The sequence below is a fragment of the Poecilia reticulata genome, linkage group LG13 (genome assembly GCF_000633615.1).
Source record: "Poecilia reticulata strain Guanapo linkage group LG13, Guppy_female_1.0+MT, whole genome shotgun sequence".
Classification (NCBI taxonomy): domain Eukaryota; kingdom Metazoa; phylum Chordata; class Actinopteri; order Cyprinodontiformes; family Poeciliidae; genus Poecilia; species Poecilia reticulata.
This window is the reverse complement of record NC_024343.1, coordinates 18,471,524-18,499,190: the sequence shown is the minus strand read 5'-3', so window position 1 is coordinate 18,499,190 and position 27,667 is coordinate 18,471,524. Positions and strand designations below refer to the sequence as shown.

The 27,667-nt window shown below is 38.6% G+C and overlaps 1 protein-coding gene across 2 annotated transcripts in view; it reads right to left on the bottom strand.

The window, feature by feature from the left end:
- stx1a (syntaxin 1A (brain)) overlaps positions 1-27,667 on the bottom strand; it is a 59,695-nt gene that overhangs the window by 1,483 nt on the left and 30,545 nt on the right. Inside the window, exons 4-10 of one of the 2 annotated variants that reach the window (XM_008425805.2) lie at positions 16,539-16,613; positions 14,523-14,596; positions 14,300-14,408; positions 6,675-6,748; positions 6,461-6,595; positions 3,813-3,923; positions 8-2,279 (exon numbers count right to left, since the gene is read on the bottom strand). In XM_008425805.2, the coding sequence (XP_008424027.1) occupies positions 2,202-2,279; positions 3,813-3,923; positions 6,461-6,595; positions 6,675-6,748; positions 14,300-14,408; positions 14,523-14,596; positions 16,539-16,613 (656 nt within the window). In that variant the 3' untranslated portion in view covers positions 8-2,201. Of the gene's footprint in view, positions 1-7; positions 2,280-3,546; positions 3,658-3,812; positions 3,924-6,460; positions 6,596-6,674; positions 6,749-14,299; positions 14,409-14,522; positions 14,597-16,538; positions 16,614-27,667 lie in introns of those variants that run through there. The other variant, XM_008425804.2, reaches the window with a different exon arrangement.

The following is a 27,667-nucleotide window of genomic DNA, read 5'->3' as shown; positions in this document are numbered from 1 at the left end:
CTACAGAGAGTTAAAAAAAAAAAAAAAACATAAAAAAAGGAAAAATCCCACGCAGCAGACAGGAAAGAGAGGAAAACATGTTAGCAGTGTGAACAGAGCTTTAATACATTTGAACAAAGTGGAACTCAGAAAACAAAAGTGGGATTTAATAACATAAAATAATCTCAGGAAATTCTCGGAGTGCAACTATTACAAGGATTTGTAAAAGCTCACGTTTGAATATTTGCTTCCTGCACTTTGTTCAACAACTTAAAAGATAACGTTAAGGTTTACAGGCAGAGAGAACTCAGTGAAACGTAAGATTATCATTTAAGATTATAATCAATGCTTCACAAAATGCAGGCAAATAGACGAGTGCTGCAATGTTTACAGCAAGCTATAAACGATTTTGTCCTCCGAGAGGAAATTCAGCTGAAATTAAAGTTACTGACGTCACGGCAATAAAGTAGAATTGAACTTTTTAAGAGATTGCTTGATTTAATAGAGTATTTCAAAAATAAAAACATGAGATCAGATCAATCCGTCTTCTTAAATTATAGCATATTGAGTTCTCTCTGCCAACAAACACGATCACTCCGCAGTGTTAAAAGGCCAGAGAATCAGCTTTAGCTCCCTCTGGTGGCAGAAAAAGGTCAATACAGGTTTTTAACACTATCTCAATAAATATCATTCACAAGCAACCAGAGTCCGACAAAACACAACCAAGATGATTTGTTTTCATTTAGAAAAAGAGCTAAATGATAGGAACCAAAGGCCAAATAATGGACTTATATAACAGTTATTCTCAGTTGGAGCATTTCTCATGACAGAATTGATTCTCCTACTTGTTCAATCTTCAAATCAAAACGGCAGTTCCTAATTTCTGTGATGGGTCAAATGGATCCATGCAAATTTTTATGGCATGTCGATCAGATTGTTGATATGGGTCTCTGTCGAACAGCCTCAACCTAAGCAACATTTACGCAAAAGTTTGCTGTATATATCTTAACACATGCAAAATGCTAGAACAAATTGTCATGATGTGTTATAACTAGACTTTATTCCAAATCTGTCCTGAACTAAAAAGGTAAATGGGATGATATTTTCAAGCTAAAACAAACAATGAAATATATAAAAGGAAAATGGATTTATATGGACCTTTCTGTCCTTTTTCAAAGCAAATCATTATTAGCTTTGTCCCCAAGACTTCCTCAGGAAAAAACTAATTTCCTGTCTTTCCTGATTTTGTATCAGGAAAGATTTCCAGCCTAGGTAACAGTAGAGTGTGGCTTTATATTACTTTAAAAACTCACTGGATGGCTTTTGTGACACTTCAAATGTGAAAACGTGAAACAGATGTATGGCTGCTAACGGCAACACAGAAAATGAAAGAGTGAGCACGGCGCGCTTCGTCTCTCTGCACTTTTTGTGTGATTATAACAACTTGAATCTTGGCTTCAACTCGGGGCAGAAGGGTAAGGACAGAAAACATTCCAGTGGAGACGGACGGCTCTGAAGAAGTCGGCAGCCAGACTGGTGACGGGTGTTCGCTTTGGGAATTTTCTCAGATATGAAAAGTTGTAATTTCACTGTGTTTTTTTTTTTACTAATTATATAAGTAGGAAATGTCTGGAGATTACTTCATTAAATTAAATATGTGAATTTCCTCAGTGTCTGAGCTAAATGAACTACAGGTTTTTTTTAAAACCACTGCTTGTTGTGACAGCTTGAAATGATATTTTAGGAAGAAAAAAAAATGATTATAAAACTAACTGAGTTTTTATGGTGAGACATACATTAACTGCTAGTGCAGTTAAAGTTTCTCTACCTGAAGTGGAAAGATGTTGCATCGGTGTGAGCTTGTTGAAACTTAAAATAGTTTTACTAGAGTTTTTCACCTTTGAAAAAGTCTTTTTTTAGGGTGCTTATTCAAAATTTTGCATCCACAAGTTTTGAAAAAGATTGGTTGTACATGAACTATTCAGAGACACATGTGATAATTAGAATAATTGCAAAATTTTGAGAAGTACGCAATATTTTGTATTTTTATATTTTTTTCAGAAAACGTGCAAAAACCCCCCCAAAAAACATGTGCAAGAGCAATATAAAAGAACACAGTTAGACAATATTAATTAGCCCCACACAGTTTGAGTGCTCGTTTACAATGGCGACACTAAGTTATTGAGCCACTTCTAGAGCAGCAAACGGTGTGTGTCAGGGTCCTAACTGAGGCCGATAGCAAGAGAAATAATGAGGATGAAGACACACACTGCGACACAACCACCTATCAGGATCATTTTCTGGATGGGGAACAGGGAGAGCAAAGTGTCAAATAAAGGGTCATCGGGAAAAGCAAGAAAGAAAGAAACAAATAGAGAAAGAAAAAGGAACAACAGAAGAAAGAAAGAAAAAAGGAGAGAAAGAAGGAGCGGATTAGTGCTATTTTTAACCAGCAGGGGGCAGAATTGTTCCATTTTCTTTCAGAAGTTCTCCTTCCTCCTGTGTTAAAGAAGCTCAATTTGACTTTGTTCTAAGAACCAATGAATGGGTCAACATATCTGGTTAAGTTCAATGAGAAAGCGGCAAAACACGACTCAGGCCGAACGACGTGCTTTTTGTTTTCCAAAAAAAGCTTGGTTCAGGGTCAAAAATCAATCTTTTTTTTTTGCTCAAGGGCATTTAAAAAAAAAAGATCTAGTTGGGTAAAATAAAAAGAGAGAGAAATTAGCAGAACTTTTAGATTTTTTATTTTTACCTTAGAAATTTAAAAGTTTATTTACTTCATTGACCCTTAAAATATATCATTGTAATCACTAAGAGGTTAATAACTGATTAAATAAGTGGCTAGTTCCGATGTAATAATTATATTTTTTGTAATGTACAAATTAGACTCTTTCCAGGAAAAGTGTCCAGATAGAGCCGCTTGATGAAGAGCGGCTCTAACATCTGACATCTAACTCTGTCAGATGAATTACTGTTGGAAACTGAAACTTTGAGTCATCAATTTTCAACGAGACCGATGACAGATTTTAACACGCAAGTATAACTTTGTTGCTTTATCAGTTGCTACAGCAGATTGATTTATGTGTAAATATTGATATAAAACAGATGCAATTGGATTTAGAAGACAATCACACTGAAGTGCAAAAAAAAAAAAAAATCAAAAGAATCACGAGAAGAATGAGAGATGAGACACTTTCTGCACTTTTGTTTCTGTAATTATGATCTCTGAGGTCATTGATTGATTTAGAGGCAGAGCCTAAATTTTGTGGTCATCTCTAAGCTCCGTAATTCCCTGAATCTGATACTTAAAACAAAAATCCAAAGATGCCTGTAGAGACAGACTATCCTGAGTGAGTTGGTACCACCAGAGGTCAACACAGCCTCGTCTTCCAGTCGGTGCCACAATTCAATCCAATCCCAACACTCGGACGCTTTGCATGCAAACTGTACAACAGCTAAACATCCATGCACACAGACCACAGCCAGCACTCCACTCCACTGGGGCCATGCAATGCTTCTGAAGCAGCGTTTTGCTGCGCATGCGCGCTCGTCGCAGACACTCACCCTCCGGGCTTTACTCTGGTACTTAACCGCCTTCTTAGTGTCTGATACCGCTCTCTCCACATAGTCTACCGAGTGGTCCACATTGTACTCTATGCGGTCTATCATTTCCCCCTAGGAAGGTTAGTTAGAGGGAGGAGGTGTGGGAGACGGACAGGAAGCAGAAAGGAGGGGCCAGGTGTGTGGGCAGGAGCAGGAGGAGTGGATGTAGGAAGAGAGAGGAGTTGAAGGGAAGGAGAAGGAGAAAGAAAAGGAGATAAGTATGTCACCCGTCTGTTGGTCTTTTTGAACTTTTTGCATTTCGGGATGCGCTCCTTTGCTTCCTCCACATATTCCTGAGCGCCCTGAACGCTCCGCTCGACGTTGTTCACCAGTTCGCCCTGCACACAGAACAAGAAGGCAGAGAGCGCGTTGGTGAAAAAGCAGAAATGCATCACATAGATCAGTGGTTCCCAGCCCCGTTTTCCTGAAACACCCACAGCTTGTATTTTCCAAAGCGCTTCACTCCTCTTCCACCACACGGTCACATTGTTCTCTGTTTATCACTAATCAACATCTTTTGTGTGAAAATAGAAGTTTGTCTTATTTTCAGGCAAGACACTTATCATCCACAAGACTGGAGGGAAATTCAAATGCCTTTGATAAGTTCAGCTGACATTTCATGCCACCGGAGCAGAAGGTCATCTTCATGGTACGTTTTCGTTGCTCTGTGAAATATTTCCAACTCTGTTCCCAGTTAGCAACCAACCTGATTTCAACTTTAAAGGAATACACACAAATAATTTAGATTTATGTCCAAGATTTGACTATTCTTAACTGTGATTCAGACATAAATAGGTTTCAACCAAAGTCTGAAAGCGGCTCCCCATTGCAACAACAAAACATAACTATTGCAAATTTGTGATCATAAAACAATTACAAAGTCCAATTTAAAGCCAGTCTGCACAACATACATGCAAAAAAACAAACAAAGATTTCATTCACAACATAATACAGTTATAAACAGACTCTTATTACCTTGTCTTATTGGAAGGAGCTTTCTGTGTTGACTAGAGCTTAGAGTCATTGCAGTGGTGACAGGGTTGTGCGAACACAAGGAGGAGAAAGCAGATAGAGAGACAGAAACAGAGCAATGCTGAAACGGTAAAATTACATTTTCATCTGAGCGTGATCTCATACTGTGAGGAAAGTAAATTAAAATTTGGATTTTAATACACAAGCATGCAATTACCTTCAATTAAAACAGTTGTCCTTATTTTGTTATGGCAATTTACTGACACAGGAGGTGATGCGACTTTCAGGAGACAACATTACCTCCGTTCACATTTCAAACGTTCAACCTTATATAAACACTTTTAGTGTTTGTTTAGAGTTAATAACTACATCGATGGAAGAACCGCAGCTCTTAGATTACAGAGAAATTAGAAAAGTAATAGGGAATTAAACTGTAAGCAGCATGTCTTTAAAAAAAACCTCTTGATGTTGAAGAAAATGTTGTAGAGATTTGATATTAGATGGAAGGCGTATGGTTGGAGAAACAACTACACTATTTATAGATATTGGTGAGTAGATAGAATGGATTTTGACTAAAGGTTGAACTTTTGGGGTACCACAAAGTTTTGTGTTAGGAACAAAACTTATTATTATGTTTAAGTGACATAACCAATCAAATGACTTCGTTATTTATTCTGGTAAAGATGTAAAGCAGTGGGAAGGGAACTAATGCTTCAAAACAGATATATTCCAGTAAAACAGCAGAACGTGTGTGATAAGTGAGGTTGTAACTAAAAGTGCATAAAACCAGATTTCTGGGGGTGACAGAAATTCAGTGGTAAACAATGCATGAGGTGAAATGTCTAAAACATTACAATATAAGGGGAGTGTCACTGTGATGTCTCCTCTGAGCGCTACTGCCATGGACAAAATACAAACTCATCTCACGTAAGAATTTATACCCGTCATGCCAAAACTTTTAGTTACCTATTACGTGTACAGATTTTTTATCTTTATTTTTCATGGAAACAGCGTTACAATTTTGTACACGATTGTAATAAAAACCGCAGCTATTGTCTGTTTTGTTCTAATTTATGTAAATGTTTAACATCATCACCTTGCTGTTGTTTCATTTTTATAAAAGAGGCTCAGTCATGCAGATAAGAAAGCTTGTGACACATGTAGGTGTAAATGCGTTTTTGCCATTATGTTCGATTTCACTTTGTTCTAATAATGGCATCAAGAAATCTAAATAAATGTTGATGCATTTCATTTTTTTTTTTAATCCTTCATGTTATTTGCTGATGTGGGTTTTCTCTGTGGGGAGTTCAGCCCACGCTGCTGCAGTCAGACGTGGCAGCAGCAGCAGGATTGAAGTTCTCTGACAGCAGACACAACTCTGCACCGAAAGATTACTGATGTGTGTGTGTAAGGATTTAAGGAATTACGTCTCTGGATTAGCATCTGAATGATCCCCAGAATCACTCAGTTTGTACAAGACAGCATTTGTAACCAAGTGATGTTATCCATGCTTCTAACTTGATAATATAAAAAGTAAAAGTGTGAAAAGCTTTATATTTCTTCAACAGTCAAGACAGTGTGATTTTTTTTCTTTTCTTCATGCAGCAGTTACACAGATAAAGCCTGTCTCCAGAAATCCAAGCAACTTTAAAAATGAATAAATAAAGGCCCACTGTCCTTAAGCCAAAACTGATGTGACCCAAAATAGTACATTTACTAAGACACACGGCATGGAGAACCTGTTGGAAATGGAAATCGGGCTACCACTGAACTTATTGTCTGCAAATTAAAACCTGCAGCTTCCTGAACATTAATAAAGAATCTAAATGAGGAAAAACCTTTTAAAAGCTCGTCTCTGGACAGCTGGACAGAGACACACAGAGAGGAGGAGTGTTGTTTTCACCTGGCTCTCCACCAACATGGCCATATCCATGAACATGTCATGAAGTTCCCTGATGCTGTTTTCCAGCTTGATGATCTCGTTGTGCCGCGTCTCAATCTCATTCATTGCTTGTTGGGTGATGTTATCCATTATTATCTGAGGATTAAGAGACGAGAAAATAACAGCAACACAGAATAAGATACTTTTTAAAAAACATTTCTATAGAGTCGCTTACCCCAGAGGTAAAGATGGCAGGGTTGTCACTCTCCAACATGCTCTCCAGCTCCTCATTTGTAGTGTTTCTTCCAGCTAAATGGGAAAAAAAAATAAAAAACTACAAATAAGCTAAAGTCATATTAAAGTGGTGTAACTTCTTTGACATCAGATGCAAAGGGAAATGTATCGTTTGCTTAACAAAAATCTTCAAATAGTTTCATCACTCTTGCAGAAACCAAAAATTTCAAAGCAGCCAACACTCACTGTGAAAGAAACCGATGTGGCAGAGCAAGACTTTGGTGCGATAAGAAGTTTTATTCTGTCATTTACATGTTAAAGACAAATGTTTAGCTGCAAAACAAACAAAAAAAAAACCCAAACTCTCCACGAATAATTTTACTAACAGCCATTTCTCTCATATGACTTCTTACATGAGAGAAGCAATAATTTTATACATCTTGTCTTGTAATAAAGACGAGCCAAGCAGAGAACTCCAACACATCGACTTCAACTGTGTAATGCCTGAATTTATTTATTTATTTTTGTTATGGTGTAACTTTCTGCTTCAGACGGCCTCCGATCCAGCAGTTCACTGAGTTCAAACTCAGGTTAAACACAACTGGTATCTCCATAGAAACACATTTGCCATAAATCACCAGGCTCAACATGTGGTGAAGTGATTCTTCTCTGAAAGCTTCACCTGGACTCCTCCAAAGATCGTTCTTGTCTTCAAGGTCAAATAATTTAACTTATTTGATCCAGAAGGGCTTTGGAAACACCAGTAAAGTTAGACGAAAAGGTTTCCTTTCATGGCCAGAATCCTTTCAGTCTAAGACGATGTAAAACTACTCTGGGTTTTGACATTGGTCGTTTCCAATTCGTAGTCAGTTGAAGCCTTGGTAGTTTCATGGTTGTCCCTAAAAATCAGATCCAATTTCCTCCAGTCTGAAGGTGAGGATGGCTATTTGGGTCTGAGGCTGATCCTTGATGCACAAATCCAAACCGGTTTGGAGCTGGAGAGAAGCTCACTATCGTTAAGCTTTAGGAATGGCTCTGAGCTCAGTCCTTTAGAGGACATGTTGATATTTACAGCCAATAAATTAAAATGAACTTTTCCGATTCTGGGGAGATAAAAAAAAAAAAAAGCAGCCAGAATTATGTGGAAAACTTCTGCAACTCAGTGACGCATAATTTCTTTTAAGTATTGAGTAATTTTGACTATGTTGATGCAGTAATTCACAATAAGTTGTGTTGGATCAAATAAATAGATAAAAACCACAAAATGACATTCATGCCGATGTTAAATTTATGCAAACTTCTGCTGAATAAAGATATTTGTTCTCTTAAAATAAGTCTGTCAGGATGTTTAAATGACTTTAAGGTAGGTAATAATAGTTTAGCTTCTTATTTTCGAGCTCCTCTCTGTAACTCCAGTTTCCCTCCATCTACTAATCCTCGTGTATGTCACCGTCGCTTCCTGCTGCATTTGCTCCTCATCCGTTTTTATTTGCCCCAGCAGAGTTGCCCTACTTCATGAACAGTTTTTCTACATCTCTTGTAATATCCAACAGTGTGAATGCGAAAACCGCCTGCAGAGTTGCTTCTCTGGAGGTCCATTACTCCCACTGTTAAGGCACGTCTCTGTCAGATGTTGTCAGCATCATTTCGAAATCGTTTCCATGCACATATTAAATCTCTACTTGGTCCACATACAGCTCACAAAAGAAGGTTTTGCTCCATTTCTTTCTTCTTTTTTTGTTGAAAACCTAGTTTCCATCTAATAGTTTCTAGCTGAGAAGGGAAGGTTAGTTTTTGTACGAGCCATAAAAATATGCTATAACACAGCAACAAAAAAGAAGCATGAATGAGTACGTCAGCTTTCTTTTGACCTAACAGTAATGAACAATATTCTGGTGTAATACGTCAATCTTCTTAATATATATTTGTAATAACTCCCAATTCGCCCCATCCAACATGGTGGCTCCACTTCAGCCTTGTGGAAACCTGAGGGAGACCTCCGCTCTCTGCTGGAGGTCTCAGAGGTTGTTAATGGAATCAGCTGCACCAACTCCTCCAGCCTTGACGTCAAAGGGCCAAATGCACCAATAAACACTCACGCCGCTGAGGCCTCTAATCTCACAACCTCTGTGGTTCCTCTCTGAGCCTCCAGGCTGCGCTTGACCTGTATAATATCAGTTACAGAGGCTTGGCTGCCAGTGCTTTACACCCAGCTGTTATATGCTGGATTATTCATTTTTATACAGCCTGCATCTCGAGTCCAGAGTGGTGTGGCAGGTCCTGACCTCTACTGTTACTGTCCTACCTCACATTAGTGCCTCTGCATCCTCCTCCAGTCCAGCCCCCTGTAGCCATTCATGAAACTTTCTTTAAATCTTACTCGATCTGTTGGTGCTTGAAACTTTAAGTTTCTAGACATTCACTGAGCAATTTGTTACAGTGAGGCATCTTCCTAATGTATTCAAGGATCTTGACGCTCAGTGGTCCTCAGCCTGCCTCCTTTCTCTTGCCATACATCTCAGGATGCTGGTCTGCAGATGGAAACCTCCCAAGTGCTTTTATTTTCAGATAAAATCATCTTTATGGGTTGTGTCTACATAAAGATTGTTATCTGTGGAGGCAATTTGCAGCACCCTAGCAAACTGCAATATGAAGTGATGCTTAACAGTATTAAATGGATGTATTGTATTTAAATAAATGTCAAAATCTAGGCTACTGCAAATAAAAAATAAAAAAAACACAGAACAATGATATTTTTACCCATTTGTTTCCCACCGTAGGGAAAATTGTGTGTATTTATAAATAATGATGGCTGCATTCCACTCGGCACATGCTGGCTCGTTGTCCTGGTGAAACCAAGACAACTAATGAAACAACCAGGATGAAACTCCATTTGTGTGTTTCCTGCTATACAAACTCGAGGGAGGCTGAAGAGATCCTTTTACAGGAGGAGATTACAGGATTCCTCAAACACGCATGCAAGAGTCAAGGCAACACCAGGCATATTTCTAATGAGGGAATAACATCGTAATGTATCCATGTATCTGCGTTAAAACCTAAATATTTTTTAGTTATTCAGCCAAAGACCAACAGATTGATTTTCTCTAAAGTTGTCTTTTGCATTGGTAGAAATACGATCAGCATTTAGATGAGTTATCACAACTCAGTCTGTGATAAAAGCCTCACAGTGAGTCAAGCTGAGCTTACAGGAATAAAGAGCGGCATAAGGCGGCGTGATCTGATTATGGTATTAATAGCGAGTACTATAGCCTTCCTCAAATGTTTTCCTTTTCACTACACAATCATAAAAGTGAAGGGTTTCTGGAAAGCTCAGATTATGAGGTTGTCCAGGCAGGTTGCTCTGCTCTGCTCTACTTCCTCCCTGTGAGACTCCAAACAGCAGGAGCACAACTACAAAAGCTTCCTTCCATGACGTCATCAGAGTGCGTGCGTAGCCGTGCGTATGACCAAGACTTTGAGGATGTTGGAGATTGAAAACGGGACACAGAAGAAGCATCAGTAAAACTTTACAAGACTTCAGCTCCACTTGGCTAAACATTTATGAAGCAAATCAACTCTATTCACACCAATGAACTTCCATTTAAGTGGCATCAAGTGGTCAAATACTTTCACTAAACAGCTTAGGAATCTATTTTAGTTCACAATTCCAATTTATTTATTACATTTTGTTTTACGTGCAAAGCATTAGCACACACACACACACACACACACACACACGCTCACACACACACACACACACACACACACACACACACACACACACACACACACACACACACACACACACACACACACACGCAGACACGTTGTTGTTTTCTTTAAAGCCATTACAAGCTCCAAGGGAGGCTCTTAATTGTTACCATGGAGACCCAAAGCCTGAAAAGTCCAATATGAAGCTGAGAAGCATAACTACACCCATAATGTTCATAGGCTATTAAATCTTTAAGACTACCTTGCTGGCAGTAATTGCACTATTTCATTTCCTGTGTTTGGTGAACCAGAAGCGTCGTCCTCCAGGAGCAGAGAGCACAAATGTTTGTGCAGCAGAAACAAAAAAAGGTCCTCAAGCTTCGCATGGTTGTATTTTCCCCATCCATAATTAGAATTATTTTGTAACTCTTTCTTGTTAATCTTATATATTCCTGTGCCACATATTCCTGTGCCGGAGCGAGCAGCTAGTGGAGCGGTCCGATGGGAAATGGAAGACAATAATCAAATGTCAGAGAGACACCCTGCAACACCTGCGGTCGACCTCTCCTCTGCTCGGTCGGCCTGGCTGCTTACAGCACACAGGAACTAACAACTAAGGTCTAAAATACCAACATATGCATTTCTACCTGCGTTTTAGTCAACAAACAGATTTATTTGGACGGACGGATGGATAACTTCACAACCCTAAATAGCAGCTTTTAGGGAGCTGAAATCCTCCAACACAAAGCTTGCAGGGCGCCCCGGCATTTCTTTCTTGTCCTTTTCATGTCTGCGCCCATCAGGCCGGAGTGGAGGTGAGCGGGAAAAGAGAGAAGCTGTGGCAAAATCGATACCGAGACCGAATGTTTCCCTCAGCGTGTGACATTTTATTGATTCACACACAAAACCAGTCAGAGGTGTTGGAGCTGCAGCGACGCCAGGAATTAAATCTTTAGACCGACAGAATTAAAAGAACGGGGAAAATCCTCCCTCAGACTTGTAAATAATTAGCATTTCCAGCGTACTCAAAGTGCTGCCTGTCTTTCTGTGTGTGTGTTTTTTCCATTGATGCTTGTGTGTGATCCCTTCCTTGGCGACAGTGAAAGCCTCCTGTGATTCCAGCAGCTGACAAATCAAACTCGAGCACATCTGGAAGAGCTCAAGGAAAAAGTGACTCAGGTGTTTGACTTCATGAGGTGCGTTTTTGTCCTTTGACTAGGCCCACAGAGTGCCGTGAGCTCCACTGTTGTCTAGAAAGTGGCACACAGAGTGGAGATAAACTTGCTGCATGCGTCCGGTCTCCCCTCAGCCATCACCACTAAATAAGTCACGGTGTTCATCTCTGTATGGACGCACTTATGGTTTGCGTACATTTAGGCGACTGCATCATGTATTAAATGAGGAATCGTCCATCTGGTCCAGGATTGAAAGGCTTACATTTAATACCTGTCAGTTCATCTGACGCATTCGGCGCGACGGGGAAGAGGAGAGCTGCGGTAACCTGCTGAGTGCGTCCAAGTGTGTGTGGGTGTTGATGAAAAGCGATTTGATTCTGAAAGCGGTTGTTGTGGCGCCAGGCAGACACAAATAAACGACAGAAAAGCAAAAGTGGAACCTGAGCCGCCGTAGAGGGAAAAACACACTCTGAAGGATTTTGTTTATTAGAATATTGTTGGAAACGGGTCACAAGTGTCCAAAAAACACATAACACTTAAGAAGAGTCAAAGACAAAAGTCAAAATGATGAAACAGAAGTTGAAATGAATAAAACAAAAGGCAAAAAGGAATATTAATAGTATAGTCGAAATGGAAAAAATCTTAATGTTGCCAAGTATAAGACAAAATGAATTTACAAGTAAAGTTTCAGCAAGATATCGGAGCTTGTTTTACGTCAATAATTCTTGAACATTGACAAAAAGGTACTAGTTCCACTCGAAGATTATTTCATTCGTAACATGGGAAAAAAAAGAAGTAATCTAATTAGAGGCATCACCTCATCATTAGAAACTAGAAAACAGTTCTTGGTAAGATTTTATGTTTTTGCAGTGTGATATTTTCTAAATAAAATTTCTACGCTGGAGTAGATTAAAGTGATATAAAACCAAACTAACACAACAATCTGTTAAAACCTCGTGAAAATGAACATCTGATCATCATCTGGATGCACTTAAGATCTCAGCAAGAGCTGATCTAATTCAAACGTTAACTAAAATACATTTTAAAATGAGTCAAAGTTGTCAGTCCCTCCAGCCCCTCACCACGTTACAGTTATATTCTAAATAACTCGTGTTGTAAAATAAAATAAAAAAGTTTCAACGGCTTTACAGAAAATCAACAGATTCATAGAAATCTTTAAAAAAACAAATCAAGATCTTACTAATCAAAGTGAACAGGAAAGCTATTTTTCTCTGTTGTTTTTTGTTGTGTCAACGATGTAACCAGAAACCTGCCTACAGCTTGATCAGAGAATCTCAGTTCGTGTCTTTTTGTTGTCCTTGACTCAGCATTTTGAAGAACGGTCTCTTCAAAATGCCTCTGGTTTCTGCCAAGATGCCGTTTTAAATTAGAAACTTTTATTACGTCTAATCCTGCCAAATTAAGCCCATCAGTCTTGTGATAGATGGAGGGAGAAATGATGCATTGTTCTGTCCATTTCTGTTTACTTCTGCAGTAAATTTAGAATACTTCTTCTAGGTTAGGTTCCGATGTAAATGAGCAAAAATCTCCAAAAGGATAGAAAATGTGATTTTGCAGTTTGCTGAATATCGTTCACCAGTGGAAACTGTCTGACTTGAAGGAGCTGGAGCAGCGTCGGCTCGAGGAATGGGCAACGATCCCAGCGTCAAGATGAAGCGAGCGCATGGAGAATCATCCAGAGCGACTTGCAGCTGTAATTGCTGCAACAGATGTCTAAGGAAAGCAGTGAATTTAGAGGAGAGAGTAATTACGCACACTGAAGTTTTCTATTTTTCCTACTTGTTTGCTTCACAGTAAAAAGAAAAATTTAGTGTAATTATTTTAGGACATAAATGAGAACAAAGAGCTCTCTGGTTCTGTAATTAAGTTCTTAAACGACAAAGACAAATAATTTCAGTTTTATTTTGTGTGAACTGAACCTTGAATACGCAGTTGTGAAGGGAAATTTATGAATGAGGCGCATGAAGAAAGTAACTGATTAAAGTTTTTGGCATCAGCTCAGTCTCAACAAAAAAAAAACAAGCTTTCAAAAACTTAATCTGGAGAAAATTTAGCGTAACTCAAAATATATAATATAAAATATATAAATTTATCATTCTGCAACAATAACAAGCTGTGTTTGTGTTTGGTTGTCATTTTAGGAAGTTTTTTCTTATCATTTCTGAGTTGTTTATCATTGTTAATATCTTTCCATATTCATTTCTTTTTTCTGTATTCTTTATCATTTAGATCTTGTCATAGTTTAGTGTTTTCATTCAGATTCCTCTGATCTCTCTGTCGTCTCCTCCTCTGATTAAATTTTCTCCTAATTTTACTCACCTGGTTTCTGTGTCTCTGATCCCATTTCCATTGTTTTTAAAAGGCCCAATTTTAGTTGTTTTTTAAAGTAATTTGTCCTTTTATTTCATCATTAAAACTTTTCACTTCACCCCTCTTCCTCTGGTCTTCCAGCATTCGGGTTCAACAAAACGCAAGTTACTGATACTTTTGCTGTCCAGATTTTATTTTTAAATTAGAGCACGGTAAAATCCTACTTTTACATTTCAGAACATGAATGACTGTAACAAGTGAAAAGCCAATTCACATTTGAGCTGCTCTAGAGAGTTTTAGTGCCAAAAAAACCCAAAAATAAAACTATGGTTGGAGTTGGCAGTGCACCATTAAGCACCATAAAACCATTTATCACCCGTCCTCGGTGTGCATTAGTGGATCTACTCACTGATCTCCAGCTGTCTCTGAATGCGGCCCTTGCAGCGCTCTCTGTAGTCCGACTGCGTGGTGTTGTACTCTGACATCACTTCCACGAACTTCCTCGACAGCGTGGAGTGCTGGGGAAGTGAGGAAGAAGAAGAAGAAAAGCTTCATCCAGGGAGGAAAAACAGCTGCAGTTAGATTACAAAGAAACATTTTCCCAAAGCCTTTGGTATTTGCTTGAACTCTACCTGCGTTTTGCGTATCCTCAGGTCAGCTGACGATCTGTTCTGCCCTTCCTCCTGCTCTATGGTTTGCTGAATACCTGAACAACAACAAAAACATAATAATATATAAACACTTGATCAGCAATTGAGCATTTCACTCAAACAAAAACTCAGAACAAACTCTATTTCAAGATTCAAGTGTTATTGCACTGCATGCGTCATTTTTTAATATAATTTTCTAAGTTAGTATTCCTGTTTTTTCATTTTTATTGCTTACATATATTTTTAGAATTAGTTCTTTATATATTTATTTTATTTAATCTCATACCAATCTTTTGTTGAATTTAATTATGATAAAACTCTTTTTTGATGATTCATTGCTCCTTTAAATCTTACATGAAACTTCATTAATTTTACAATCTTTCTAGAATCAATTATTAACTTAATTCCCCAGTTGTTTCTTTTTTCCTAAAGTCATTGTTTTATTATGTATTCGTCGTTCATAAGAATCTTTCTTGAATGTACTTTGAAATTATTATTAATTTATTCTTTTAAATCTGCCAGTTATGAATAATTTTATACTTAAATGTTCCATAAAATATAACAAAATGCTTCTCAAACGTTTTATTTCAACAAATGTCTTCCAGAATATCGACAGCCGATTTGCTTCTTCCTCCCCAAATCTCAGCCATCTGTTTGTTTTTGTTTTTTTCTGACTGCATCCATTACAATAATAAATTGGTATAAAATAAACAGAGAAATTGTGTTTTCTCATAAGATTTGTCGCAGTGCGAAGTTTGATATATGAATGAAATAGAGACCGTCAGAGTTGCTATGATTTAACACATTTCACCAAAAAACAGTTCAAAGTGATTTACATAATGAAAACTTAATAATGATCTACAGTCTATGGAAGGAAAGTGAAGAAAAGTTGGATTACAGACTAAATTTTATGATGTTTCAGTTTATGTTATAACTAGAACAGTCAAGGACAAGTCTTAACAAATGTCTTTTTAGCCCTGATTTTTAACAACTCATGGTTTCAGGATTTTTGACGTTTTCTGGATGTTGTTCTAGATGAGTGGAGCATAGAAACTGATGCTGCTTCTCCGTGTTTGGATGCAGAGCAGAACCAGAACCAGAATAAGGTTAATACAAGAATAACAAGTCTTTCATGTATTTTGGGGCCAAATCATTCAGCGATTTATAGACTAAAAGCAGAATTTAAAAATCTATTTTCTGAGCTACATTTCCTGGTTTTAGTGAGGAGGCGAGCAGCAGTGATATGGATCAGCTGGAGATAAATGTGCACCAATCAGATGGTTTAATAATCTAAATAACAGATTAAAAACTATAAATAGGTTGGTTACTGAGCTCTTATGTCTATTCATTCAAGAATTTAGTTTTTGAGTTGACAACGTTTATTTTGTCACCTTATAGTTTGTGGTTAAAATGCGAATAATGGTGTTTAAGTAATTACACATCCTCTACTTGATTCAAATTTTGTATCAAGTCTCACTACTAGAAAAGACTTGCACCATTAGTGTAAAAAAAAAACCAACAACACACTCACATCCAGAACATTTTTAATAATTAAAATCATTGATCACTTGGAAGTCAAACTGATGCAGAACCCGACTTTATTTGGTGTAATCTGATTTATTTTAATCTGAATTTAGAGCTTGTAGACCACTGACTGCAACGTTGCTAACAGAAATGTAGACAATTACGACTTCCAGCCATCAGCACCTCAGTAATAAGCGTCAGTCATGTTTCTGCCTCTGGAGAACGAAACCTCCATGAATAAATGAAGCCGTCTGGGAGCCGCTGCAGGCTGAGCAGCAGGTCTCCTCTGCTGGGAAGGCAAAGCACCTCCGCATGAAAACATCCGATTTTATTCCTGACTATTTGTCTTTCGTTTGTTAAATGAACTGCTCCATATTATTTAAGAAAACCCCCAAACCCCTAGGTGACTCAGTCCTGGGCTCATGTTTTTGTTAACCGACACAACGTTAACAGACCAAGACAACAACGACTTACTCTTTAATTTAGAGCGAATTTTGTTGGCCAGTTTCTTGATGTCTGCCATGAGGTCCTCGAGCTCGGCTTTGGTCTCTGAGGAAAACGGGAGCACAGAAGAAGAAAGAGGAGACGTGAGAAGAGACGTCTTTATACCTCCACCAGTTTCACGGAGACAGAATCGACAATGAAGATGGTCTCTCCCAGACCACTGGTCAGCTTCGGCTCAGGTTGCTGCTGGTTTTTCATGGACTACCAGCGTCGCTCCCCTCACCTCTCTATTGGCTTTACGTGATGACTTGATACAAAACATGATAAAAACATAAACCGCGATCCACTGTTCTAGTATCAGAAAATTAAACATTACAGATGACAGAAGGTAGCAAATCAATAAATAAATATTTTCCACCTTTTCTGCAAGTACAGCTACAATTGAATTCTCTGTCAGATTCTTCTTTGCAAAATTTGCAGTGAACAAAATGATTTTCCTGATCTCAACTGGATCTAGGTCTGGACGTTAACTGGGCCATATTAAAGCATGAATAAGTACTGAACTAGACCACCAGTGTTGCTCTGAGCATATGTATATTTGTTGCTTGTTGCTTTCTCCAATAAGTTGTAGAGTCACAACTCATAGTTTGTTGTCAACAACCTGAGCTGGAAATCTTGTCAACTTCTCATTGTGAACATCTTAGCAGGAAATCCGATAAGTGCTTTTTTGGCGACATACTCTTTCCATCTTCAGACGATAAATTAAAACAGTTTTCAAATTCTTATGATTTTGTTTTCTAGCCTAACCCTGCTTTAAGCTGGTCTATAGAGTTTTTTGTCCTATTGTGTGTTTGCTCACTAATGCTCTCTAACAAACCTCTGGGATCTTCACAGAGCAGCTGCTTCTGTGCTGAGATGTAATGACACACAGGTGAACTTCATTAACTTACTGGTTTACTGCTGAAGATCGTTAATGAAAACAAATTTTACCTATGAGTGTTAAATAAATAGAATGCATGTGACACATTTCAGATTTGAATAGGAATTTCTTTATGTTGGTCTATCACATAAAATGCATCAGGTGTGTGACTGTAATGTAATGAAACTGTTGAAAAGTTCAAATATTGGGAATACTTTTGCACAGCAGTGTAAAAACAAGTAACCCCGAAGCATTAATTACAGTTTCACACACGGAAAAAACCTAATTTATCATCTAAATGTCACACACTAACCAAATCTCCATTAACAAGCAGCTGGGAGACAGCACACACACGCACGCACGCACCCACACACGCAGACAAACCGAGGCCTTCTAAGTTAGCACAGTCGACCTATTCAGTCAAAGTGAAGTGCCTGCAGTTCTTCTTCATAATGAGTTTATTTCTGCATATTTCCTACTTCTTTAAAGCTGCATAAATCACAAAGATAAATTAGATTCAGCGGTAGACCTGTTGGACCAAAACTCACTGCAGACATCTGAACCCAATTACCGATAGCCTCAGTGGATGATTTGATTACGCAGAAGGAGACTTCAGTCACCGGCACACGTTCAATTATTAAAACACAATATTTGCACCTATTTTCCAATAAGGAATAAGCTTAAATTGTGAGATGATCATATCAAATTCTTCTCTGCACGTCCACTAAAAATCTGCTTTAAATGCGAATGCCTTAATGTCAGAGAATTAATTAAACCATCTAAAAACAAAAGCACCACAATCCACACACATCCATGTTGTGCTCAGGGTTAGAGCTTAAATTAACCAGCAGATCCCAGAGAAACTGATTTGTCTTTCAATTAGGTAAAAGGAAAATGGAGAATTAAGGGAATTCAAAACAAAAGAGAGACATTGCTCCAGAAAAGTACATTTATGCAAATAGAAACAGAAAATGTGAATATTGTAACATGTAAAACCCAGCAGTACTAAATACTTTTGCATATCTCTTATTTGTAAGTGCTACAAAAACAATGTTCATCAAAAAAGTCGAGGCGCAAACAATCCATCAGTATCGGCTTCAGACAGCATTTAGTAGAAGAAGCTAAAACCAAACAGAGGTTCATAAAGAAATGGCTCTCTGGTTCTGGCCTCTCATTATTCCATTTGTTCATGCAAATAAACTAACAGCTTTTAGAATGCAACAGTCAGTACTATGTTTTAAACAACTTATGATCCATGTTTTTCAATACAATAAAGCTTTAAAGCTAATTTCTGTCGATGTTTAGCTTCCAGAAAAAAACTTTGTCTTTTTGTCTGTGGAGGGTTTTCAGAAAAAAGAATCAAACTATGTTTCAGACTATGTTCAGTGCAATTTAAGTCAGGTTACGCCTTCTTAACTAAACTGAACTAACCTACTGGTATTCAAGAACAACATGGAGATTAGCTATTTGTACCTTTTGTCGATCATTTCTTCCTACTGAAGTTGAGAGGGAACTAGGTCCAAAGGTTAAAGATAGAAAAAAAAAAAACTACACAAAACATACACAATATTTCCTTTTTTTTTGGAATAAATCTGTGTAAAGCTATTTTGTTTCTTAACCAGGAAGTTGCCACATGTGCAGTAAAGAGTTTGTCAGGGTCAGAAACAGACGTGAGGTTATGACCTTATGACCTATGAGTTCAGCAGTGGAGTGAGCCTGTCTGTGGATATGAGCAAAAGCCAAGAGGTTTCTCAAATAGAATATTATTCTCTGACGTAGCAATGGCTTAAAAAAAATACTGTAACTAATAATAAGAGTGAGGATACGTAACATAAAATATTTGGACACCTGATGACTGCCTGTGGGTTTTTGTAACCTATTTGGAGAGATGAATATTTATGATAAACTTTATTTTAATTCACCAACTACGTGCATACAAAACAAAAGAATTACAGAAAAACAAAAATAGAACAACTTAGCATCAATTTTGACAATTAATAGATTGAAGTAATATGAAGAAATATTCAATGATGAAGGAAAAAAAATAATAATAATAAAATAAAAAGAGCCAGTTTTACAAATATATGCCAGAGTTTTGCTACATTTTAAAATAATTCATTGTTTCTTATCATAATAACTTCGTAATATAATGGTTCGTACATAGATAAAGTTTTGATTGGCCATCAGATAATCTAGCATCTAGCAGTCATCCTCTGTTACACTATGACAACCTGTTTTTTCTAAAATACTGAACTTTTATCTGTTTAATGTTAAATTTAGGAAAACATACAATTTTAACAATATCTTAAATAAACCAGGACAGCCAAAAAAAGAGCATTTTAAGTCTTCTGTAAATGCAGTTTCTTCATCAATTAAGATTCCTGCACATTTATTCCTAATCTAAAAATTCACACAGATCACATCAGATGCACAGAGTTGCAACAACGTTGCTCAGGAGCATTTCCATGAGACTTTTGGGTCACAGAAACGTAATGTCAGCGAATGCCAGGAACGAGTCACCGGCTTCCTGCAGCCGTTCCCTAAAAGATCCAGCGGTTCATTAAGTTTCAGCCTGTGCCCTTTGGGGAGTTGTGAGAAAACAAACACGTCTTGAGAGAGCATTTCACGACACAACCAATTTTGAAAGTAACGCACGTGCAAGCATTTGCCGTTTTTGTCAGAAAAGACAAAAAAGATCACACTAAAAGCTGAAATAAAGGGTGTAAAACAAACATCAGAGTGCGAGAACAAGAGGACCGGAGCCTCAGAGAGGCGTAAGATTTAGAAAAAGCGCTCTCTCTTACTTCTCCATACCTGTGCTGCTCCACCAGGGCGGCTACAGGGCAGCACAGAGATAATAACATCAAAACTGAGGTTGGTCTCAGGTTGTTACAAGCGGGGTAAGTGTGCATCTGAGTGTGCGGCGTGTCTTTTAAGTGGTTAGATTTGATTTGCTTCTCGTGGCAACCGAACAGAGGAAGCCAACCTGTCAGATCAAGTATCCATTCAGCCTCGTTATTCGCCGTGTGAAAAGAGGAAGAGTGCCGCCAGAGACGAACGAGCAGAAGGAGAAGCGAGACAGAGGCAAATTAGAGGCCAGAACTGAGGACTCAATTGAGCCGCGGCTTCGCACTCTGTCCCTCTCCCAGACGTTTTCAGACGAAATCTTCAGGTCACGCTTGTTGCCATCATTAAGACGGCGTTGCTATGGAGACGGGCGCCGTTGGTCCTCTCGGCAGCTTCAGATGGTTTCGAAAGTGACAGAAGGAAGGAGAGCCGGAGAGAGACGCTACGAGGGACTGAGATATGTGGGAGCTGGAAGAGGGGCCTCTGTGAGCACAGGAAACAAATTCAGACTGGTTTTACATTTTTGCTTTTTATTGTCGAGGCCTGGAGGAGATAAACGGAGGAGAAAATGGGTTCCACATGGTTGCGTCTGCCACTTTTCTTGTTACTCTCCTTTTGTGACGGATTCCATAGAGACGACAGAAACTCACTGAATAAATGTAGTCGTATTTTATCAGCCTAGCAAAGGGTTTTGTCATCCTGGAGTCATAAACAAGTAAATAGGACAAATAAAGGGAATCTGTATGGATTTCAAGTTACATGGACCCATACATAAAGCTTCCTTCATTACAGATTAAGGTCAACCTGTGGCCTCCACGATTTCCACAACAACGTATCTGGATCCTGGTAAATTTGGAAAACCTGGGCTGGGCTATCGGAAAGAACTGTGCACAAAAAAACCCTAGACGTCTTTGTCATACTGCAGGTGTTGTACAGCACAATCATGCTTCAATCCAATCGAGTTGTTGCTCAGGTATTTTTCTTTCTCCTAGTTGCTAGGAGAAACTCAAGTGATTTTAAGACTTGAGGATTTCTCAGTGCAATAAGTCTTTATTGCATTAGAAGCACAACTCAGAAAATGCGTAACTGACTCTGGTCTTCCAGACATCAATCTATGTGCAATTTGGAGCTGTGCCTGCTAACCTCGGAGCCCAGCTCACACTGATCTGAGCACAGCATGTCGACTTGCTTCTTTTGATGCAAAGAGAAATCGCCCATTGTTCATTTCAGCTGATTGGAGAAACCGTTTTAGCCAAAGCAGCAGCAGGAAATGATCCACATCACACCAGCTGAGATAATTTTTTAAATACATTTTTGAAATTTTTTTTTATACAGCAGATTAGTTGGAGAAATGCTTGATATAGGCATGATGAGGTTGTAACCCCTCCTAGACCACTATTTTCATTTCTGTGGTGAGTGATTCATGTAGGTGAACACAGGCCACAAAGACATGTCAAATCGCAGCTTTTGAATCAACACTTTTACGTTTCTTTCATCAGGAAAGTGAAAATGTTTAGGCTGTTCTGGCTGTGTTGTATTCATTCTGTGCCGGTGCTCTTTGGTTGGAGCGTTACGAAGCAAACATGCACAAACCTGCGAACAGAACATATCAGACTTTCTTTTAAGCATTTTGAGGATGTGACTTGGCTCGGTGTTATTGCACAACGCTGGAGCAATTCTTTCATTAGAAACAAGGACATGGGAAAACAGCATCAAAATCTGCTACTCAAGGATTTGATGTCATATTAATTTGTGGTCAAACTAGAGAAACATAAACTACAAGCTAAAGTTTGAGTTTTCTTCATATTTAGCCGTCAGCAGGTCCCACATTTAGACAGATAGTGTGACTGTCCGACACCAAACAAGCTGCTTCTCTCTCTGCTCTAAATCTGCTTTCCGACTTTTATCCGTTTATCTTTTTTTCTCCCTCTGCTCTCTCTGTAAATGTATTACCAGCCCATTGTGTGTTTGCTCTGCTTATTGATTGTCTAGAGTCCAGAAGTCAGAGAGACAGAATCTGAGCTCATCCCTCAAACATTACCAACATTTACTTTTCTAATACAGTGTGAGCGCAGCAAACGGCAAACCGAAAGCACAGATAAAGTTTAACCCCCAACGTATCGCTGGGGGTCTTAAAAACCTTCAAGTCTCCGTGACAACGACATGCAAGCATTTCCCAAAAACCTGACTGCATTACACTTTGGATGAAGATGTGCTTCCTCAAAAACTCATCCATGCTGCACTGAAAACTATAACTACTAAAAACAAAAAAGACTTTTCCTGCTCAAAATATTTATCTTAGCTTGATTAGTTCATTTCATGACCAAGTCAGGCGTTATGTGAACTGAATAATACTGATTTATAATGATTTGGCTAATTTAGTTTCTAACTTTTTTTTAACAAACCCACCATCCGGCTGAAAATAGAGCCCACATTGTATTTATAAAACATTGCATACGAATTGGAATCTGTCCTATTTTTACCTGTAGTCTTTAATTAAAACAATCATAACAAGCGGTTTCAATTTTTAGTGATGTTCATGTAGACAGCCTGCTAAATGTGCTTTTTCTGTAAACAGGCTTCAGTTTAATTACAAACCCAAAGTTACGTTTTTGGGGTTTAATTATTGATGAGATGCTCCATCTTTTTTTTAAGAGTTGAATAGTCGTACAACAAAAAAAAAACTGTAGTAGGAATTTGGTTCACATTGTAGAATTTTTGTATTTTCTGTAATCTAAACAAAAATCTTAATTTAACTTTCAATATACTTGGATGAATATCCCCTAATAAGACAAAGAGAAAACACACCCTTTTTGTAGCTGATATTCTTCAGGTTGGATAGTATTTTTTACTTTTATTAAAATTGTTATACATCTCATTTAAATTGTCTGGTTTTCTGTCATCAACTTTTTATTTTAGGATGAGTCTGAAGCAAGACGTGAGAAACTTTCCATCTCAGAAATTAAATTTAGACTAAAGTTTCTTTGTATCTAAACATTGTGTCGTTGCAACCTCATTCTCCTCCCTGGAAACCTCAGTTTCTTCACCGGCGTCTTCCTACGCGGAACATCCGGGTTACTTTGAGTTAACATGGTAACGCTGCTGTCACTTTGAAGCCTCCCTCTGCCTCCAAACATCTAACGTTGTAATCAGGATCAGAGCGCGAACCTCCGAGCACCATCGCCGCCTCCGAGGTCAAGGGGGACGCGGAGCGAAAGACACGATTTGTCTCCCAGCGAACGCGTTTATCTTACTCGCTTTGACCTCCATTGTCTTTGCGTCTGTGCTTAGCCTTGGACATCATCGTCCACATTCGATTAACCTCTCTTTCACAGATATTATTCCTCTGCAGCTTTAAGCCGTGGCTTCATATCAGCTCAGATGTTATGAGAGAAGGGAAAGAGAGGAGGAAATGAAAAGAGATAAGGCACAAAGGGATCGGCAGCTGAGAGAGGAGAAAGGAAAAGAAAAGAAGGAAGAAAGGGAGAGAAAGAAAGAAAGGAAGCTGAGGGTACTTTTGGTTGAGGGTGGAGGCGCGTTGGCAAACAGATCTCCACTTGGCGAAAAACTAAAACCAGAAATAGTAACACTCTCAGGCTGCAATTAAAACAGCCGTCTCCAGTGCTGCCAGCTGAGCACTTTTAATGGAGGGAAGATGCTCTCCGCAAACGGAGATGTCAGACGGATCGAGCTCTAAGTGCTTGGAAATTTTTTTGATAAATAAACTCTTATGTCTAAGTAGTAAAGAGCAGGTTCACAGACAGACATACGGTTTAACTGGCTTGAAAGTAAAATGTGGATAAAAACCTACAACATCTATATCATCTATTTGTTGTCCTGTGACATTTATGAAGTAAAATCCTCCAGTAAACACCCCAGTTTTTCAATTTACGAGCTGACAAAAGCGAGGGTTAAATCTAAGGTTCTCCGTTTAGATTTGCAACAACTTTAAAACTATTTCGCCTTAAAGACTTGAAATGTTTGTTGTGTCAGAAATGAGGCAAGTACAACAACAACAAGGTCTTAAGTTGAACGGCTTGACCCGAATGGTTTCAAAGCATGCAGGATGTAGATGCATTAAGGGCACTCAGATCAATCTTTTCTTTTTGTTTTTTTTTTATCTGGGCTCACACTCACAGCTCAGGTTTCCATCTGGATTAAAAAACACTTTATGAGCCAAAGCACATTTAAAAGCAACTTCCTGTTTCTTCTGTGTGTGTGGAGCAACGCTGGCATGGTGAAGCAGCTGGAAAACTGAACAGGCCAGCATGCCACCAAGTAGACATGTTATTTTTTGTTTAAATCGTTGAAGTTGTAATTAGTAGCAACATTGTTATGAACTGATTTGTGAAACAAGTTGTCAACTTATAAGTTGTGCTTATTAATCCTTCTTAAATGCCTCGATGTGTCTATAACTTCATTGGAAAACAAAAGTTTTGTGCATTTTTAAGAAATGTTTGCATGAAAATGTTACCTTCGCAGCAAGTTTTACTTCCACTGGTTAAAATAACTTTCGTGTAATGCTTTTAGTTGCCATTTCCAATTCGCCAGCGTCAGACTTAAGTTTGCCTCACTCCCCACTTTCAGTTGCAAGATGTTTGAGGGGATTCCTCTGCAGGCAGCTTTTTCACCTGATAGCATCCGAATCAGATCAATCAATACCTGGACTTTTCATTCCACAGTTTTCAGTCGGTCCTTGGTGGATTCTTTAACGTCACCGATAAATGTACTCAGATAACACAGTCCAGATTATTCTGAGTTGAGATTTTGTAGAGGAACTACGACAACAGACTGATGTTGCTTGAGTCATGGATGGAAAACCCGGCTGACACGGATCCAGACTCCACGCTCCTGTGCTGCTGCAGGTGGTTTAATTTTAGTCTGGAAGTTCCTTCAGCAAATGTTGCATGCTAGCATGGTAACATGTACATAATGACCCCATAAACTGCACATCGATCTCTTTTGTCAATGCAGAAGCAAGGAAATACTTTAGACGGGATACTTGGACGGGAAGAATCCGTGATTGGAATGGCGGATGTTGACAGAGACTCAGATGAGGAGGCAATTATCGTATTAGAGGGAGAGGCAAAATCAGAGTGAAGCTGGTTTATGAGAACATTCAGAGGGAAGAAGTGTTTTTAAATCACCATTGAACATGGCTTCTCTGTGACTTTTCGAGTGTCTGATGTGTCAGAGGTGAAAGGAAGAGTCTGTGATTTCAGTGATAAAGTAAGTGAATAATATTTGAGTGTTATTGTGAAATTTAGTGGTTAAATACGTCAAACTGTTTCTAGAGATCTGACTGAATAACAGTGTGGTTGTTGGATTCGATCCGCTCACAGATCCAGACATGGTGATCCTGATCGGCTGCAGTTTACCTTTTGGTTGGTTTTACTCTAGAAGTTTTACAGACAATAGAACATGGTTAATTAAAGTTTAAATATGAGATTAGAGCTTATTTTGTGAATGTCTCTGTATGGTCGGGTCAAACTCATTGATGCAGCTGTTCAGCATGTCAAAAATCTCATAACTTTGTTCTCAGGTTGCCCGACCCTTCTCGTCCTGACCGCCCTGTCCAACCTTTTCAGAAACATCTGCGTAATTGGTCAGAATTTCACGGATGTTTTTTATGCACAAAAACATCCAGAAGCTGTTTTATTTTTCAACCAGAAAGCAGGATGAATAGTTTTGAGGATTGGAGGAAAGCAATTTGTTTCCTGCAAAGGTTTAGTGAAGGTACAGCAATAATAACTCTCTAGTCAACTCTTGTTGCTTCACGAAAGAACGGCAAAGACTCCAGTGATGGGTGCATCATGGGTAGTCAGTCCATCACAGGGACAGAATGACACTCAGACATGAGAACAATTTGGAGAAACCAATTAAACCGACACGGACCTTTTTTTTAAATTGTAGGAAGATGCAGAGGAATGCTGGGAGATATGCAGAAAAACCCCTGGATGATGTTTGAATCCTGGACCGTCTTGCTGCTAGGCAACAGCAAAATAAAACAAAGAGTCCTATTTTACTAAGCTGTTCAGCATAAACATGCTCAATCCTACATATGTTGGGTATGAAAGACAAGATATCATGCTGCTACTGAGAGTAGCTGGATGTAGTGACTTCAGGTCAGCAACTGTTTCTAAAACCATCCTTATTTTTCTCCTCCACTTTGCTTCTTGTAGTTTGGCAGCTAAATTGGAAAAAACACAAAAAATAATTATTCTGACTTTGTAATTATAAAGTCTTAACATCTCCTGTAGCCAACAAATAGTCTCTTGTCACAATTTATAGTCTTACTATAAACTAGGAGAAAATATCTTAATAAAAATCAGTTTAAACATCTTAGGGTTACATAGTTTTATTAAACTTTATTCAATAATTTCAGCTACAATATGTAGAGAGGACAAATAAATGTTCAGATGCTGCACTGAAAACTGAACCTGATATTAGAGAGTAAAATTATGATTAGTATCAGAAATCCATAGTAGACCTTTTTTAATAAACAGATTAAAGGCTTTCAGTTCTTAAAAATGCCCTTCCCAGTTTCCTCCAGCCTCGTTCTCCCCTGGGTGTAAACGCCACAGACGCTGCGGCAGGAAGCGCAATCATCCCCAAACCTTTGACCCCGTGTTATTTAAATCTATAAACCAGAGCTCCATAAAACAAAATAATGAGATGCAGCGCCGCTCAAAGCCAATAAACAACACAAATACCGCAATCATCCAAGCTTATTTTGCATCGTCTCTGTTCAGCATCCAAAGAAACACAGTTTCACAGCAATCTGATGATTACCTGCTCCATCATCGCTGCTGAAGCCACTCCTACTGCACAGAACTGCTGAGCGCATTTCAGAGACGCTGACAATCACCCACAAAAAAAAAAATAATAAAAAGGACCCCACTCACATATAATAAATTGAAAATCCCTGGAGGGAATTTGCTTTGCTTCATTTAAAGGGGAGGCAGATAAACTGATATGGAATAATGTGTAAGGCAGGAGAGAAGATAATATTACACAGAGGCTGCAAAAGCTCTGTGCTTATTGAGAGGCGCCTGAAAGAAGCCCAGGATTAACCGCTGGGGGAACTGGGACAGAATTTAATGGAGTTTAAGGGTTCCATATCAGTCGATATTGATAATTATAGATTAGTTTTTTGTTTTAAATATCTGAAATACTGACAAATTGTTGGCACAACCGCTCCTGTCTGAAGCTGTGCTACTCATTTCCTCCTTGAGCAGCGAGTACACGAGCTAGATTGACAGCGCCAAGACCCTTTTCCTGGCTCTGATTGGTTGTTGAAGCGGTAGGTATAATTCTTCAGAGAGTAAAGCAGCTCAGAGAGGAGGTGATCACCAGCTGCCCCATGATCCTACAAGGGTAAGTGGTTTTATAT